This window comes from Cheilinus undulatus, linkage group 10 (assembly GCF_018320785.1).
Source record: "Cheilinus undulatus linkage group 10, ASM1832078v1, whole genome shotgun sequence".
Lineage (NCBI taxonomy): Eukaryota > Metazoa > Chordata > Actinopteri > Labriformes > Labridae > Cheilinus > Cheilinus undulatus.
This window is the reverse complement of record NC_054874.1, coordinates 38,008,048-38,027,422: the sequence shown is the minus strand read 5'-3', so window position 1 is coordinate 38,027,422 and position 19,375 is coordinate 38,008,048. Positions and strand designations below refer to the sequence as shown.

Here is a 19,375-nt window from a genome sequence, read left to right as displayed (position 1 = left end):
TGGATCAAAATTGGAAATTCTACTTGGAAACCCATGGACACTGTGTCCTGTGGATTCAAGAAGAGGGGGTCCATTCAGCTCGTTATCAGCCCACAGTTCAAAAGCCTGCATCACTGATGGTATGGGGTTACTTTAGTGCTTATGGTATGGACAGCTTACAGATCCAGAGAGGTACTATCAATGCTGAAAAGTAGATAGAGGTTTTAGATCAACATATGCTCCCATCTAGACATTGTCTCCTTCAGGGAAGGCCTTGTATACTGTATTTCAACAAGACCATGCTTAAACACATACTGCATCCGTCACAACAGCGCGGCTTTCCAGTAGAAGAGTCTCAGTGCTGAACTGGCCTGCCTGCAGTCAAGTTCTTACACCAATAGAAAACATTTAGCACAACATGAAATGAAGGACTGTTGAGCATCTAAAATCCTACGTCAGACAAGAATGGGACAACATTCCTCGCCCAGAAGTCCAGCAACTAGTCTACTCACTTCCCAGACATTTACAGACTATTGTTAGAAGGACACACACACACACCCACACACACACCCCTGCACACTCACACACTATGATATATTCTTCATCACATGGTACTGTTAGCTGGGCCCTGTACCTTACTTTACCTTTCTGTTGCTTAGCTGATGAAAGTTCTGTTGACGTAGGTCGGAGACTCAATCTGTTCTTCTCCTGTTTCTCCTGATCCCCTGTCTCAGTAATTTTCCTCTCTGTCGTCATTCTAAAAACCAGGATCTCCCTTACACACCAGATGTTAAACTCTTATTCTGTTCAATCTGTCAGCTGTAGGATGGCTTCTGTGTTTTTTTGTCTGTTTTATATATTTACACCCATATCCAGTCTCTAAAGAAGCAATTTATTTCAATCTCACATTGTGTTGTTTTCATCCTGCCAAGAACCTTTTTATAAATAAGGGTTCACTTTAAGATTCATTCATTTCTGTTCTTTTGATTAAATGGGATCCCTGCTTTGCACTGGGTCATGCTGCACTGGACATCACAGCTAGAAGTGAGCTCTGTGAGATTTTGATGCCTTTTAATCCAAGTCAACATTTGGTGATGTGTTTTAAATAGTTGATGAGAACATTCATCCATTTTATGGCTGACACTTCATCAGGGAAAATCCCAGCCAACGTCCTAGCTTCACCTCAGGTCATCTGGTTGAGAGCATGTCTCTTTGCACTCAATTTGATCCTGCAGATCTAGTGTTACTAATATCACCTTGGGAGCACAAAGCAAGACATACTGTGTGTTTCAAATTTAAAAGACAACTGCAGTGAACAGAGTCAGTAGAGGATTTTTAACCCATATGTTTATACTTCAGTGGGTAAATAATATGTGATGTAAAGCCAGGCATTAAAATAACATAATGTAGTATTTTTTGCTGAAAATACCTACTGAAAAAGTTATCACTTAGGCAATAATATCAATAGACATATTTACACTTTATTAAACACAAAGACAACATACAGTTTTTTATACATTTTTGTATTTTTTTCTTACAAAACACTTGTTTCCCATATTGAAATTATATCTTCATAGCATAAAAGAATACAAATTACTTTCAGACTTGATATGAACTGTACACTACAGGTTAAAATCCTGTCAATAAATATACTCTTCATCTCCAGGACAACAACCATAATGCCTCTGTGAACATTATGTTTTGAATGTGACATCACTTGTAGGACTGTACATTATTTTCTTTCTTACAAAAGTATACTACTGAGACATCTTTAGTGGAAATGGGGGTATTTGGTTCAGTATTTCTTGGATACAAGGATTTTATATCTTAAGTGTTGTTCAGATGGATTTTTACCCTTATATTTAGTTGAAAGTTACTGGGAGTCATAATCCACTGCATGGAAACAAATGTCAGTGATTGTCACAACAGTCTAATTGAACCCAAATAAAATGTGAAAATACTTTCACTTAATGTTCAAAACAGTGTTGTTCAAACCTCAGACAAATTATATAATCTGACAAAACTGACTAAGTGTCTATCGCTGTTTTGCCAAACTACACCTCTCTAGTGCTGTCAGATCTGTCTGAGTGGTTTGTGAATGAGACTGTTTTTGTAGACCGAGTCTCAGAACTGTAACTGACGGACTATCAATCAGTCATTTCCACAGAGAGAGAGCATGGCCAAGGAGGAAAGGAAGCCTGGCTGTCATATTTACATGTCATGTGATTTCACCACAGATCTTTTACTGTTGTTCCTCCGTCTTCTTCCTTTCCTCCCTTTCCTGTCTTTCTTCTCCTTCTTCTCTCTCCTCTCCTTCCTCTCCTTCTTCTCTCTCCTGTCCCGGCCTAGTCATAAACAGTTGTCTGGGAAGCACTTTCTCTCCTCCTCCAGTAGGGGGCAGGCTGCGCCATTGTTGGCTGGGTGCATTAGGATGTAGCGTGTGCGGTGCTGCACACCTGAATCTCCACACTTGCCTTTACACAAACCCCAAGGAGACCAAACTGACACCTCGCAGTCTAGTGGGGTATCTGCAGAGAGAGCTGGCATTAGAAACACATTTCACTTTTATAGGCCATCTACAGAGGTATTTGTTTGTAGCTCTTGCCTAGAAATCCCTTTCCAACTTTATGAGTATACTGTATTTTTGTTTGGAGATGGGGAATAGCTTTACTTGACTTTTATAGATTTAAATGGAAAACAGAGGAATTAGTTGTATTGGGGAAACTCACTGCTCTTCCACTGTTTAAAGCTCTTTAAATGAATTTACAAGAAATGCTAGCTTGCTTTGTGTGAAGAAAAGTTTGTTGTTATAGATTTTGGCAGTGGCTGTGCTGCTGCATTTTTATTTTATGATCATTTATTGAGTGAGTTTTTGCTGAGTGAGCTTGCCTTTTACAGTAAAGAGTGGTGTAACAGTTAATACTACTACCATTTAATGAGTAAACTGCATTATATATGGCTAAGCAGAATCACCCATGTAATTCAATGAGAAGAAACAGCATTTAAAAATGTTATAGCTTCTTTTCTCTGTTTTCTGCAGTTCGCTATGCTACCTCTGTGAACCTTGTTGTGTGCTTGTGTGCAGCTGATAAGTATTGCAGACTTGGTTGTCATTTGAAGAGTAGAAATGCAGAAGGATGGGAGTCTGTGAGTAAGCTGTGTGGATGCACCGCCGGATGGAGTAATGGAACAAGAAAGTCAAATCTCCCTCAAACTAATGTGCCCATTAAGTTCAAGTGAAGCATGCGACATATGAAACCAAGCAGATCTGTATTATTTTATACCAGTGTTGCGTTTACTGACACAGTCAAGAGCAGGTGATTATCTGTTATGAAAGTTGCAACTTAAGTGTAAAAGAGAAGACATCATAAAGATGGAAGGATCTCTAGAGGGAGGGGAACATAAACAGATTGGAGGGGTTGGATGGAGCATTGGGATCAAGGCAGGAAACCCCAGCAGATTTTTGGCCCCTTGCTACTGTTTGTTGGGTGAGTTGTCATGGGAATGGACCTGTATTCTGTGATGTGACTCAAACCTTTACAGTCACTGCAAACACTGAACCTAATTACCGCTATGTCAGCTCTACTGCCAGGCTGACACGCTATCTGTTCACTCCAAAGAAAACCATTCCTAGTCAAGTCATCTGTTAGGACATTTTGTGGTAAATTGTGTTTTTATGAGGTCATTTTCCACTGCTTGTCATATTGAAGATAATCAGTCACCCAGACAAGTTATTTATATTCTTTATTATTGGCTTTTTAGTGCAGTTTTACAAGCTGTTCATCCCTTTTCCAAACTGTCTTTGTAAAAGTCTATGTAGTAGGGCAGGTTACCACCATTATGGACAAAAGGGAGTCTTAAATTTTGACAGTCTGGGCACCAACATTACGGGAAGCCAGGTTCACCTCATGGATCAGGATCTTGTTAAAACATGCATGTCTTAAATGCTTTTTGGCTAATAACCTAAAAAAAAGCTGTACATAATTACTTTGAAGCTTTCTTGAAATGCTTCTGCAGTGTCAAAGATAGTGTTTTTTATTCCACTGGATAGCAGAGGGGCCCCTGGCATTTTCTGATGCCCTTCTCTCTTGGTTGCTCTTGTGTCTGGCTGGAAGTAATTGAGTTTGTGTGTGGCTGCTCTTTTATGTGTATCAGTGGCAGTTAAGGGGGGCGGGTGGCTAAGGGAATGAATGATGGGTGTAAATCTGCTGTTTAGAAAATAAATTATGTATGTATTTTATACTACTTGTCTACAAGGTACTGTATGCTAAAAACACTTGAATGCTAAAACTTGGCTGGATTATTTTAAGTGGATTGTGTTTATCTGATTTCAACAATATTATTACAAAATATCTCATTCATTAATCTTTCCACAGTTTTTCTATTCTGTCTGTAAGTGAACTTTTGTTACATTTTTATAGCTGTTTTCAGCATTGAAAACAACAATTTCTTCCTGAAACTGGATACCAAATCTTTTGTCACCTATTATATGTGTTTTTCAGACTTACTTATTGGAGAGTCCTCAATCTCATTTCCTGTAAGCAATAGGTTGGAGAGGGTGGGCTCCACAGGAAGGCTGATGATCTGATTGGTCTTGTTTATCTTGGTCAGCACTACCTTGGCCATGGGGGGCAGGTGCTTTAGGCGGGGGTAGAAAAAGGAGTTGGCAGGGTGGCTAGGGAAGGAAGATGTGATCTGTGGGAGGGAAATGACCAGAGATTACAGATAAATACATGGTAATTCATTGATTGGGATAGTAGGCATAAACTACATAGTGACACACTTTTAATTATGGCAAAGGAAAACATGATTTGAGTCAAAAAAGATGTTGGCGTGTTAAGCTATTTGGACACTAGACTGTCCATGGAGATCCAAACAGAGCCTTGAAGGGGTTGTTGTATCTCCTGCTGTACTATTGATACAACCTAAATGATGTAAAACAATTATGCACTGCCTTGCTTAATGAGGCAAGTCATTGCCAAAGACTCAATCTGTTTTTTGTTTTGACAAATGGCTGTTGCCATTTGCTCGGCTGACCCACCTGTGTGATTTTGTCCTGTGGGATGGTCTCAAAGTTGGGGGAAGAGAAAGTGAATCCACTGTCAGTTCCTGCATCATAAGGGAAAAGCTCCAGGGAGACGTTCTCTTTCCAGTGGTCGCCATCACACAAGTCAAGAGAGTCCACACCCACAAACCAGTCTGGACTTGGAACAATACGTACGATAAATGACAGCTGCAGATAGAAGGGAAGGAAGGAGGGTGTAGGGAGGGAGAGGAATTAAGAGGAAATGAAAAGACGGAAATGAAAAGATGGTTTGGAGAGAGAGGTGGAGATAAGGATAAAGATGTGAATGGATAGATAAACTTGACAAAGTTATTATTTTAGTCAACTATGGTTTGTTTTGCATAGGGATCATTTTCTGTATTCAGCTGGCCTCCGGATTACACTGGGGTGGCACTTCTCCTTTACCTCACTGTCTCATCTCTTGGAAGTTTAACAGCTAACTAATGCAGAGTTTTACATAAGTTGTAAAGATACTATGTGGGACATGATTTGTGCTTGCATATGAAAAAAGGTCTGGAGCTGGTTTTATCATTGTGTAGTGTTTCACAGTATCCTAGCTGATAATATTTTATGCAGTTTTTTCAAATCAGTCTGTGGTTTCCATGATTCACAATAGCAGTAGAATGACAACCTATGGTTCTTCTAACATCAAACTTTGGCTATGGAGTTCAAAATTTTAGGTAACAGCTTTCTGTTTATTCAAAATCTCTGATCTCTAAAATATGTTCTTGTATGGATTCCCTCAAAAATGTGTCCCTAGCAAAGAGGTTGGGCTGGTGGGCTGGGAGAGTGAACTAGGGGAGGTCATGGATGAAGATTTTTGGAGTTGGGGTTTACAAAGACTAAATGATAGTACTTCCTTGGATATTATACAAATTAAAGATCTCCATCGTGCTCATTTCTCCAAAGAAAAACTTGCTAAAATATATCCCAAATTAAATGCTAGCTGTGATAGGTGTACAACACCTCTGCTAATATAACCCACATGTTCTTGTCATGCCCTGCCCTAGTAACTTTTTGACGGTGATCTTAAAGATGCTTCTAGGGGTATTCGGAGTAAACCTCCAGCCTATTGAAGCAGCAGCTTTATTCTGTATCACAGACAAAAAGCATTCTACTCTAAGGAAAAGACATAAAACATAATTGCCCAGAAGAATATAATTACTCCACGTGGCTTAGTGATTTGATGAATTTCATTGAATAGAAAAAATAAAATATTCATTGAGAGGGACTAAGAACAAATTTCATTAAATGTGGGACCCAATTCTAGCTTATGTAGGTGGACAAGGTGTCTTGCCTGGAAGTGTTTAGTTGGCTTCTCCTATTTGGATATCTGCCCTCCACTCATTCCACTCTATCTCGGCAACTCATCTTTATCTACATTTTTACTTTTCTTTCATTTCAGTACCATTTCCTAAATATTCAATGTACTACTTTTGCCCTTACTTGTATTGTCTTATGTTAGTCTATTTTTAAATTAGACTATGGATTGGGCTGGCTGGCCTGTTTTCCCCAACATCGCACCTCAAATATTAGAATTGATTTTGCATGTATGCCTTCTGTGTTATGATTCAGTTATTTGGATGTTTATTTATTTATTTGGCACACTTTACAATTAAACCCCATATGTACCTACATATGTTAAAACAAGGTACAATGTATCTTCACCTGAAAATGCCTCTTCAACTTTATTGTGGATCTTATACTGCATGGAGTTATGTGTATTTTGTTCAGATGGGGAGGGGTTGGTAGGGCTTTTTTCCTTAGTTCAGTTTAAAAATAATAATAAAAAAGATTAAGTACATTTTTGCTGATAGTGCAATTATAGGGTTAGGACATGCAACAATCTCTGTAGAAGTAATATGGTAGCATCTCTGCAGTAGATGTGCAGAGAATTGGTTTTAAGTAGACCACATTGGCTTTAAATCAGTCTCATTACTATACTATTACACTGTCCAGAGAAATATGTATCATCTTTGCACATTGTTGTCTTGCTATTCTGTTGGTAGAAAAATGGAAGTGTAGATAGCCCTGTGACCTCGGCTAAGGTTAGGATCACACCTCCTCAATGACCCAGAAAAAGTATCTGATAAACTCAAAAGTCCAGAACCCCATATGGGAGAAAACCAGGTGTTGAGTGACTTACATAGGAGTGCCTGGCGAAGACCTCAAACTCAGTGTTCATCTGGCCTGAGCCTCCCACAACAGCAGGAGCGGACAGGATCCCATAAACGCTCTGGATGCGTTCGCCGGCCTCCTCAACCTCCTTCATGATGGTCCAGGCCTCGCCTTTCTCTGCGAACTCCCTCACTCCATTGCTGGCAAACTCATTACGCTGCCAGATGTGGTAATCAGAGCTGTGAGTCACCCCTAACAGCAGAGAGAGAAGGAAGGCATGTCAGTTGATGCAACAGATACTTGAAGATCTATAAGTTATGTACAGTTTATTAACTACACTGGCCATTTTGTTGACTCTAAATACAATACAATATCATTTTCTTTTCTAGTTGTAGAAAAGAGCTGACTTGCATAGTGTACAGTGAGAATACAGTTTGATGCCAGTTGCACTTACCAATAAGGTTTGACCACTGTGCAGGAGGGCGGTAGACAGGATACTGTTTAGGGAAAGCAGCCTGGGTCCACTTGCCAGTAAAAGTTAGCATGTACTGGGCAGTGTCTGTTGCTGTGCACATGGGAACATCAGTAGGAACAGGCATTGAATGAACTCCTCCGCTCAGTGTCAGCATCATGAGGAGCAGGTGGTAGAGTGCCTCAGAGATGGAGAGGATGCTTCTTGTAGAGTCCATTCTAACAAGTATTGATTTGAAAGAGGATGAAGGACCTGCACAAGGTCAGTTAGGAAGAGGAGAATAGTCACTAATAATGTTGCTCAAGCTGTCATCCAAATGTAAATGTTGAGAGATGGCATCACCACAAACAACATACTTTTTGTGCTCTCAGCTGTCCCCTTGCAACACACAAGATTTACCAACTAAACAGAAGTATCTTTGATCTATGGATAAGTTTTTTTCTGCTCAAGAGGAATTTTCTGTTTGTAAAATCTTGATTGCCTGTTAGTTTTTATTCGTACTACATGACTTAGCGATTTTGACTGTTATTCTTGCAGTTGTCATTTTCCCTCCCAGATCCTGTATTATGATATAATGGGCAGGGAGAATTGTTTAAAGGCTTGAGCATTTGTTTGAACCACTGATGTTGGGCATATGAGTCAGAGAGAAAAGTCTTCACTTAAACATACTTTTTTCCACTGTTTACACTTGTAAACTCAGTTAAGGACTGAGGGAGTGGCATTAATTAAGAAGCAAATACTCAAAGTTTTGTCTCTGTTGTTGCTGTAGTTACAGTCTGGGAGGTTTAAATTCCTGGCTTAGTAAAACTATGCAGGCTGACTTGTATTGCTGTGGATACCTCATCATATCATCTACTATTCTGTATTAAGAGCAGCATTGCATCCACAAAGCAACCTGTTTAAAAGTCTTTTGCTGTGGTCTTCTCTTTTTATAGTATGATTTAAATGAGATCAGTTCTTTAATGTTCCTCCATGGGACATGCATACAAACTACAATTGAAGTCCACACTTTTGTGATATGCAGTACTTTTACTTTATTGCTTAGTGAAGTAGATCATATGATATCAGTTTCTCCTGAGTGCAAGTTAATAAATGTGTTTACTTCCAACATTTTAAAATTTAAATCGAATCACACTGGTTGCTAATATAATTTACTTATTTCACTAAGATAAAGCAGAGTGTGCTATGTGTTTGTCTGCAGATATCTACATTTCACTGCACAACTTATTCCTACTGTATATAATTAAATGAACCTATGAAATTTCAGCAACATACTCCCTTTTCACGTGTTTGCTTCTGTATCTGTTTGATTTTGCTTCATTATGAGTATACAATTCCAATACACAATTAGATGTCAGTAATTTAACAGACACACTCTGCATCCTTCTATGACACAGCTGTCATTTCTCTTGATTACTGTAGGCTACCAAATATAAATCTCTGTGCTGCTCTGTGATGACAGGATGTAAATGTGGTGCAGAAACTACTCACTGATTTTGCTCAGGGTTCCGGATGAATGAGGGATTGCAGCAGATGAGTGGAGAGGAGGGCTGGAAATGAAGAGAAGGGGAGGAGAGCGATGGATGTGGCTGTCGAGAAGAATGACTGCAAGGCTTCAAGTCCTCTTTCGCCTATTTATGTCCTCCATGAGGTTCACCCCTCCTCCTCCTCTACCTCATTTCTTTCTTTTCTTCCATCTCCTTCCCCCTCTCTCCACTCCCCTTCAAATTTTTTCACTTTTCTTTCAATACTTTCTATCTGCTTGTCAATGACTTCCCTGCCCCCTTCGTGCCCTTTGACTTTGGCTCTTCCTTATCCTTTCCTCCTCCTCGCTCCCTTACACTTTAAGAAGCCCATTAACTGACTAATGTGTTCAGCAGTTGTCAGTGCTCAGCCAGGGGTCCTGTGCAGCTCAGTGGGTAGGGTGTCATTTCACAGTGTGAAACTGTAGCTCTCTGCATCTACAAATATGACTAATGAGGCTGTTAATGTGTTTCTAGAGCTCTTAAATGTCTCTTTGTCCATTTTTTTAGTTGTTCTTGAGCTGCTAGATCCAATCCTACTACTGTTTTTTAACTCATGTAGGAGGTTATATGGCCTGTGTCACAGTCAATTTGCATAACTGCTGTGATACGTTTTTCAGAGTCTCATAAAGTCGCAATCTGAGGCATCATTCGCTGAACTGCTGGAGAGTCAAAGGTTTCAAAATTACAACGTGACAATGCATTTATTGGTGCTTTTTGAGGTTGAACAGAAACTCTACACGCCATAAATTTTCAGTAGTTGATTTTCTGCAAGCTTTTTTATGTGTGTGGTGCGAAGCGCTTGGAAGTTTAAAAGACAGAGTCAGTTCAAATTGTGTTTGCCTCAGCATTTTTTTAACTGGATCACAGATTTTTACATTTTCCTCCATCCAGCAAGCAGATATAATAATTCAGTTATTGTTTGGGAACATTTTCAGACTTACATAATACATGCATGTAAGGGCTGAAGTCAGTAATATTTCCCTCTTGTAATGCTGTTCTAATCAACTAGTAACATCTTGAAGGGATTGAGAGTTGACGTTTTTTTTCCAGAAAAAAAAGGTGTTTTAATTCTGAGCTGCAGACAGAAACTTTAAGCAGTACTTGAAAAGTATGGTACTAACATGGATATGAATTAAATGTTTTTTTTTTCTTATTGTGTTTTATTTTATCTGGGTTTTTATATACTGAAGGTTGCATATCGGTTGCTGACTCTAAAGCATGACTTTTTAGTCCAAATTTTGCTTTATGGAGCATTCAAACTGACGACATATCAGCATTATTGTGTAAAGCCTGGAATTATCCTTCCATTGGCAATACTTAATGGGAAATTATTTTATTATATATGGGCCAGATCCGATCCAGTATCGATATTGAGTCCGGTATTTATGTTTTCACTTGGCCGTGAACGCATCACACCGTAGTAACACTGCCATTGGCTTGGCAGAGAGCTATGAGACTGCAGTTTGGTCTGGGTCCACTCATAATGATATTTCACTCTGACGCTAAAGAGCAGTCAGATAACAACCCAAACATCGTCTGTTTGTGTCCATGTGATTATTATGAAGCACAGTAATGAGGTAGAAGGGATGTTCTCTCCTCTCTAAGTTTAAAGTCTGTAATAACGCAGCATGAAGAAGTCCACTCTGTCTGTCTGACTGTCGCTTTGACACAAGCTGCAGCAACTCATATAAAAACAGCTTAAAGGACAGGTTAAAGGTGATTTTACTCACCATTTGCTGATTTTAAGTCCTAGATGATTCATGGAAGGGGGCTGTGGCATTACGCAAGTACAGAGGAGCAGCCATAAAGAGTGGCTATTTGTTGTTTTTTCATACTTATGATTTTTTTCCTTTTTATAAAGTTTTAAGACTTTTATTTAAGAAAGTCAGTTTGCTTCAGCAGCCCTGTGCTGCTGTTGGCTGTCTACAGTTGTAGCTGTCATTTTTTTTCAGTGTACTGCAGTTTAAAGTGTTTGACTTAAAATCATGAAATTTGCTGCTGCTAATTGTGAAGCTAGTACAAAGTTTAAATGACATGCTTTTGTTGTTTCGATGGGGCGGATGAGTGTTTGCGAAATGGCAGGAGTTGTGCCACACTTTAGTGATTACCTGAAATAAAGTCCCCAGATATGCGTTCTCTTTAAAGAAACTGCACTTCAGCCAAATTCATTCAATCTCTGAGATTTCCGTATTAAATAGTAGATCCCGTTTTTATTGGCCAATGCCTTGATTCCATCTGTGATTCTGTTAATGTGGAAATTATTATTGTTATTAATTATAAATCAACATTTAAAATACTACCATTTACTTTTATTTTTGTTTGAGATTAATTAGTATATGCATGGCGTTTAAAAGAAGAAATACTAAACAAACTAGAAATTTAAAACTTATTTGTGGTTTGTAAATCAGAGTGTCTTAATTCACTGAGCAGTAATATTTATAAACTGCAAACGAGCCCAGAAGTCAAACACATCAGGTACAAAATAACCTCTGCTGTAAAGTGAATGGTCAGGTGTGCTGTTACCCCGAGGTAGCTGTTGTTGCTGACTGATTTCCATTTGTCTCTTGTCAGTGTAATAAAAGTAACTTGGGCCAGTTGCTCCACTGTAGTTGCCTTTTTAGTTGTCATACAGTTCACAGATTCTTGTGATAGTAGTTCTCGTAGGTGTTCTGTGGTACGGGTCATCCGAGGCGACCTGGATGATGTCTCGAAGCCCCTTGTCGTCAGTGATGTCGCTGGTTTTCAGTCTCTGGCAACCATTAGTGATCGCATTAGTTAGCTTAGATGTTGTTGTTTAGGAAACAACTCCAGGTCTGCTGGACTGCGCCGGTGTAGCTTTGCATTATGGCTTGATCCTGTGTTGTTGTTAGCATCTTTGCTAGCATTAGCAACATTAGCTATCCTAGCTTGATCCCATGTTGTTGTAAGCCTTTTTGCTAACATTAGAAAAGATGTGTTTTGCCTGGAGGTGGTACTTCAGACTTGTTGTACTTCGGATTAAAGACAGTTCATCACCGCAGTATGTACACACAACTTTTGTTTCATCCAGATTTCCATAAGGCAGCTTTTTAAATTGAAATTTGCCGTGAAGCAGACCTGGGTCTGTCTCTCCACTCATCACTGCTGGCTGTGTTTGACCTGCCTTTAACCTTTTCACCCAAGGTACATAAACATCTGCGCAGAAGGACTACAGGAGGAGGTTGTGGTCAAACTAAGTCATATAATTAAATTGCGTTATTATTTTTTTTAAATGCGTTAAGCTTTCCAGATTAATCAGGAGTGTTAATGCGTTTATATTAACAGGCCTAATATATATATGCCATAACAAAATGTCAAACCCATCCTCATTATTTTAGTGACATATCGGTCATTTAAATTAGTGCATAATCAAGCAATCATCCTTATCAAAACTGATATTTCTTGCTGTCATCAAGCATTTCCTGCAAATAAACATAAGGAAGGCTGACTCCCAAAAATAAACATCAAGTGTTTGTGGTCCTATTTGGAGGAAAAAAGCTCACTCTGGTTAGTCCTAGACACGAAACAGACGATACATTGTCTCTGTGAGTGTTTACTGTGTGTAACGTGTGACTTCCACACCTACCAGCCATGATAACAGCTGCTGTTTTTCCCTGGATCCTGTGTTGTGTGTCTTTAGTCTCTCTGCCAGGTTTAAGAAGATATGTGTGTGTCATGTGTGTATGTAGATATGGGGTGAGGTTCCTTACTTACTTGCTTACTGAATTGAAGGTGGCAGACAGCTCTCCACATGCTCACGTGCAAACACAAAATTGTGCCAGGATGCTGAATCAGCCCACATCTAATAATTTCCACATGGCCATGTTCCTTTTAAACACAACCTAAAACACCTTCACACTCACACACAGAAACCAGTTACCCTCAACCTCTCTCAATTTCAAGGATGTAGTGTCTTGGTCTTAGAGTCCAGTCTGCTTTCAGTCATTGGGAAATGGAGAGGGAAAGTCAACTCATCACCACCCTGCAGCTCTTAAACAGTGAACAGAGCTGCACTGTACTCACTTTTTATTGAGGGTAGTGGAGCAGGATGAGAGAAGGGAAAAAACGTGAAGTGTAGAACTATGAAAACTAGGTTAGGCTTAATTTTGTTCACTGGGCTAAAAAATATACTGGCCTAATACATGAAGTTAATTCTAATGATTATAGCATCGTCACTGTGAAAAGACCCTCCTTTGTGTTCTGATCCCAGCAGATATTCTGGTATTCTGATATGCTACCGTGTTGTGCATGCAATCCTCTGAGTCCCAAATACATCTTAGTCTAGAAGAGGACAGAGGATAGAGTTGGAAACAGGGATGAGAGCGGGGGAAAGACATGCGGTAAAGGGCCTCAGGCCGGATTCGAACCTGGGCCGTCCGCGTACATGGGGCGCGTGCCTTAACCACTCGGCCACCTGCGCCCCAACTTGCAAAATTTTGACTTAAAGGTACCGTATGTAATATTTTCCAAGTGACATCTTTTGGAACAAGCTTGGTAACAACGAAACATAATATTTGTATGTAGACCTATAAATTGGTGTCAAATCTCCTGAATATATATATATATATATATATATATACATAATTTTAATTAACTTAGAATAGGCCTTTCATTCATACAGTCATGGACAGAAGTATTGGCACCCCTGGAATTTTTCCAGGAAATACACCATTTCTCCAGAAAAGCAAAAGCACCAAGAAATGGTTGGAGACAAGGCGCTAGAGCGTTCTAAAGTGGCCAACAATGAGTCCGGATCTAAATCCCATTGAACACTTTTGAGAAATCTCAAAATTGCTGTGGTAAGAAGTAGGGCTGCAACGATTAGTCACTATAATTGATTTTGTCGACTATGAAAATTGGTCGGCATGGAAATTCACGTGCTGACTAATCTTATTATTGTTTTTGATATTGGTAAAATCAAATACCAGCCTGTAAAAAGTCACCTGTACTTGCAGTTCACTACTCAAAGAAGAGAGCCAGCGTCACACCATAACATGTTAACATGTTGTTCCTCAGTCACTTGGGCTGGAAGTTTGATTTGTTTACATGAAGCTTTATGTGTACTTTTGGACTTTGGATGGGCAATTTGCTTTATATACTTTTATGGACATACCAGTCAATTTCAAGAAAGCCATCCTTTAGTTATTTGTAACCTGCAAGGCAGGTGAACTGCTACCATTTAAATTGCTACTATTTACGTAAAATGGAGATCCAAAAGAGTATGTCAAGCAACCAATCTTGATCAATCGACTAATCAGGAAATTTATTGAAAGATTAGTGGACATAAAAAATAATCATTGGTTGCAGCCCTAGTAAGAAGGCCCCTTTCAAATCTGAGAGACCTTGAGCAGTTTGCAAAAGGAGAGTGGTCCAAAATTTCAGTTAAGAGGTGTAAGACGCTTGTTGATGGTTGTAGGAAGCGATTGGTTTCAATTATTTTTTCCTAAGGGTGTGCAACCAAATAATAAGTTGGTGCCAGTAATTTTGTCCGGCCCATTTTTTGAGTTTTGTGTAAAATTACGTCAATTTTGTCTTTTTTCTTTGGATATTTAGTCTATACGTATTAAATACCATGAATATTCCCAATTTTACACACTGTTGATAGTCAGAGTACACATTTTTCTATTTTAAATATGAAATAACAGAAATAGAGAATGACAGGATCGATGATATGGAGTGACTTTCAGACTTTTTTTTGACACCATCTAATTGTGTTCTTTACTTCTGCAATGGTTAAGAACCTGTGCCACCAAATGTTTGTCATGATATAGTCACATTCTTATTCCAATTTCAGTAATCTGTTGAAATGGTAAGCCTTAAGTAAAAAATGAGCAGATTTTCAACCATATTTTTAACTATTTGAGTTTTGTATGTACTGTAAAAAGCCTTGATTTTCTACCAGGCAATCACATGACACAGTTAACAACTGGGAGAAACTACTATGGGCTATTTAAGCTTGGATTTCTGTGATGTGGTGCACCTGCTATCTGCAAGCTCAAACGTAGCCCAGTTTGTTAGCAAATGCTAGCTGCTGAGGAAGTTCCTCCATAGGTTTAAGTTACAGATTAATTATAGATTAAATTTTACTATGGCCTCTCGGTAGATCTGGAGTCTTCCATGATTCAGATGTTGTGGTGTGTTATGATGCATCATTCTGAACGTAGGAATAACTTGAAGGATGAGAGGGAGCAGAGGATTTTAGGATTTTTTTGGTGTCAGCAGTGCATTTCATGATAGATTACATCTTTCGGAAATGAAGAATGACTTTTCTGGGACTCACACTTTTAGATTTCATTAGCTAAGATGTTTTCAGGAGTCCAGCAATGAAGTACCATTAATTTACCTCATATTATTGGTTTATATTATTAAATATCAAGATGAAATGAAAATTTAATACTTGCGACAGTATTATGGTCATTTGGACAGTATGCTATACTAGTTAAGATGAACCTAGTTTCTTTGTGGGGCTGAAATGCTGAATTATTTTTTGATGCACACAATAGATGCTAGTACAGAAGACACTGCTAGTACTCAGCTTTCTAAGTCAGTCTGGAATGCTAGAGGAATAGTGTTGCAGTTATCTAACTCTACCATTAACCTGTTGGCCATCCGTACAAAATGTGACCATAATCCTCTTCATTTACAGTCTAAACTAAGAAATATACTGGTGACCAGTCCAGGGTGTACCCCTGCTTCTCGCCCAATGACAGCTGGGATAGGTTCCAGCCCCTTCTGCGCCCCCCAACGTGGTAAGCAGTAGAAAATGGTGGATGGATGGATAAAGAAATATTTTATACCTTGCTCTTAGGGCTGGGTGAAATGGTCAAAAATGTAATCTCCGATTTTTTTCACACCAAACTCACTTCATGATTTTAATCGATTTTAATCATTTTTTGTTTTGTTTTGTTTTCAAGTGAAAAAAAATTCCTCGAACAGGTTTCTTTTATTTTTATTAACAATATGTAACAAAATTAAACTGAATGTTCCTTTAAAGGTCAAAGCAGTAGCCGTGAACTTCCCTTTTTAACGTGCACAATGGAGGATTATTTACAGTAACACTCTGGCTTTGAACGTTTTTCAGGGTACAGGGTTGCCAGAATTAACAAAAACATAAAGCTTCTTACATTATGTTGCACTTGTGGTATTACTGCAGTAAAGTTGATAGAAAATTTCAATTTTCAGGATCTTGATTTTCCAAAAACCCACTTTATCCATTTAATAGATTCGTTGCCCAACCCTACTTGCTCTGCATGGGGTCAGCTTATACTAGCTTATTGCATTATTGTCTTGTCTGTTGCTGTGGCAGTTGACATCTTCTCAGGTGCTTTAGGTTTCAGCACATGACTGGAAAAATAACCACAAACCTTGATGTAAAAACGTGATGGCATAATAGTGTTTTTGTTCTGGAAGAAGGTGCTGCTGTTTGAAAGGAAGCTGTTAATGGCTAAGGAAGGGAAAATCAAGGAGAATATAGGTCAGAAAACACCACCAGGGCCTGGAGCCAAAGAGTCATGTCTGGCACGTGTCTGCTGCAGCTGTGCTGGGAGTTGAGCATGTAGCTATAGTCTGTGGTGGGGGGGTGGGAGTACTGTCAGCAGCAGTAATTATTCTTTATCAAATACTTTATAGGTATATTTTACAAACTGTAAAAAAAGGTTGAAAATGGAAAAGCAACATTCTCTACTGTTCTTTCTGTTGCACCTGGACAATGTTAAAAAGAAAAGGATCTGGATTACAGTATGTTGAGGCGCTATAGGGTTGGGCCTGCAGTATATGTGTCTGGTATTCACAGTTAAATTCAGCACACTGCCATCTTTTTTCAAGAGTTCGACAAATCTAAGATATTATATGGATCAGTAAAATGTATACAACTTAGAAAAAATTGCTATAGTTTAAGTTGCACGTGATGTCCAGTGCTGCTTATTGCATCACAGATAATTCAAAACCTAATTCAGCTATTATGATCAATACTTACCCTTGGCTGCACCCATTAGCCTCTCTGCTGTTTCATAACAGTTAAGGTTGTGAAACAGATTTAGTTCCCTTTATATGTAAGCAAAAAAAAAAATCACTGCTAAGAAATATTATCCAAAAATGGTTTGCAAGCTGGAATCGGTGTCTTAGCCAAGTAACATCATTGAACTTTGTAACAGAGAGCAGAAAGTAATGCTGAACACATTGATTTCAGTGACCGGGTGGATGTCAAAACACTGAAGGCCGCTGAGGGGTTTGTTTACAGGCTTTCCAGTTCAACCAAGTGAACTGGAAAGCCTGTAAACAAACAGGCCTGTTTGTTGTCATTGGGGTAATATACATTGTTGCTGTGGTGACAGAATATGAGGTCATTGTTTTGACCCTGGCTTCATTTAGGAGATTTGTTTTGACCACAATGAATCTCGAAAAACTGTTAAACAAAACTGTTCAAATGTGCTCAAAGTAGCAGATTTGTTTGTATTAGGGAACTCACAAACACATACGTGTGATTCATAAACACTCCCATACAATAAAAAAACAGAGATGTTGTTCATTATAAATCCATTACTATCCTTGTCTTATCTTAACACACCCAAGCTTAAAATTTGACCAACTGGAAAGCTTTTTAAAGAAAAAAATTATCCCTGTCCAAATAAGCAATTTTTTTTCTCACCATTTCACAAAAAAAAAAAAAAAAATCAATAACCATATGGACCACCAGTGTAAATGCCACACCTGACACTGATTCTTCCTAACTTGCCCTTTTTAAATTGGTTGGCGAGTGAAAGAGAGAATTGTTGCAAATCCTTTTACTATAGATTCCCCCCTTCTGACCGAAGTCAGCAATGGCCCGATTAACTTGTGGTTCTAAAGATTATCTTGATGCATTACCTGTAGTGTGTGGTGTGTTAAGGTAGCTAACAGCTAGCCACATTTAGCGCATTCATTCTAAAGTGTTTTTGAGTTTAAAGGGTGGAGACTCTTGTTAGTGAAATAATCTGTAGGTGTGAAGTGTGCTGCATTGGTCATCTGTCCACACCACAAGCAGGCAATTAATTGAGTTTCAATTACAATCAGACTTCACACAATCATAAAAACAAGATAAACATGACTAAACAATTACTGTGCCACATGCAATGAGGTGCTTGTTTAATTAATGTATTTTTCTTCTCTTTAATGTAAATAAGATTGTTTTCCTGAGATCCATACAGTAACTTAAATCATCAATGTAAGGTATGACATAGAGACAATAAAATGAAGAGTAATTCATACACTTTATTGACATCCAGTAATAATTTAGTTGAGTACACATCTCGTTTTTTTTTCGAAATGTTTGAAACCAAAAAAAATCTAATCATTTTATGTGACAAAGCTGTGGCTGCGTCTCAGTGCAACACGATTTAGGCCTTATCATTTCAAATTCACACACACAGATGCAGATGTAAAATCAGTTTGTAAGCAGATGTTATAATTGTGAGCTCAGTATCAATGAAAATAATCAAGATAATGATTTTTTCATAATTGCATGGCTCTACTGCATGCAGTGCAAAAGTCAGAGAGGGGGGTAAAGAGTGAGATCTTGGATGAATAAATGTCACCCATAATCTGATGATTTGAATAACTAAAATACAGAAAATGCCAATGGACTTTGTGATTTTGAATGGTTTTGTTAAAAACAAGTTTGACAGGGACTTGAAGAAAGGTCTGTACATCTTTGCCAACTGACTTGGTTAAGTTATTGCCTTGAAAACAAATTAATAATGAAGGTATTGACTGAAACCTGGTTAGTCTTATTGCAAAAAAAAAAAAAGCAGATTGGGCTTTACTTTGAATTGCAGTATACTGTACCTTATATTCTTACCAGAAACATATTGATGGGCAGGAAGAGTGCAATGAATCTGTTTTGACACGCATGGATTTTCAACTCTTTGTACCTTACAGAGCATGAACTCTTGTTCAGTGGCTTCAGAAAAATGTTTAATTCACTGTTCACCAAAAAAATTAACATTTGGCACATTCACTGCAAGCACTCACATTAGCTTGTTTCTATGAGCATAGGAGGCTAAATCATAACTAGTAGATGCAAGGTGAAATCTGTCAAAAAAATGTAAGGAAAAAAAGTTTTATGAAAGTATTTACCTCAGAGACAAACAGACACACTCATTATTTAGCGTGTCACTAACACCTGGTCCTAGCATTCAAACTGTTTCACACTGTTTTCCA

At 38.5% G+C, this 19,375-nt stretch overlaps 2 protein-coding genes across 3 annotated transcripts in view; one reads left to right on the top strand and one right to left on the bottom strand.

Annotated features, from left to right (window-relative positions):
- maea (macrophage erythroblast attacher, E3 ubiquitin ligase) overlaps positions 1-19,375 on the top strand; it is a 130,664-nt gene that overhangs the window by 2,574 nt on the left and 108,715 nt on the right. The gene's annotated exons all lie outside the window — the stretch shown is intronic.
- Positions 1,674-9,216, bottom strand: spon2b (spondin 2b, extracellular matrix protein). 2 transcript variants are annotated; one of them, XM_041797961.1, is made up of 6 exons: positions 9,126-9,216; positions 7,617-7,886; positions 7,191-7,414; positions 5,021-5,212; positions 4,488-4,674; positions 1,674-2,507 (listed from the first exon to the last, which is right to left on the bottom strand). In XM_041797961.1, the coding sequence occupies exons 2-6, from the start codon at positions 7,849-7,851 to the stop codon at positions 2,329-2,331; spliced, it is 1,017 nt and encodes a 338-aa protein (XP_041653895.1). In that variant the 5' UTR covers positions 7,852-7,886; positions 9,126-9,216; the 3' UTR covers positions 1,674-2,328. The 2 variants fall into 2 exon arrangements, with proteins under 2 accessions (XP_041653895.1, XP_041653896.1); XM_041797962.1 differs by having other exon boundaries at positions 7,617-7,852.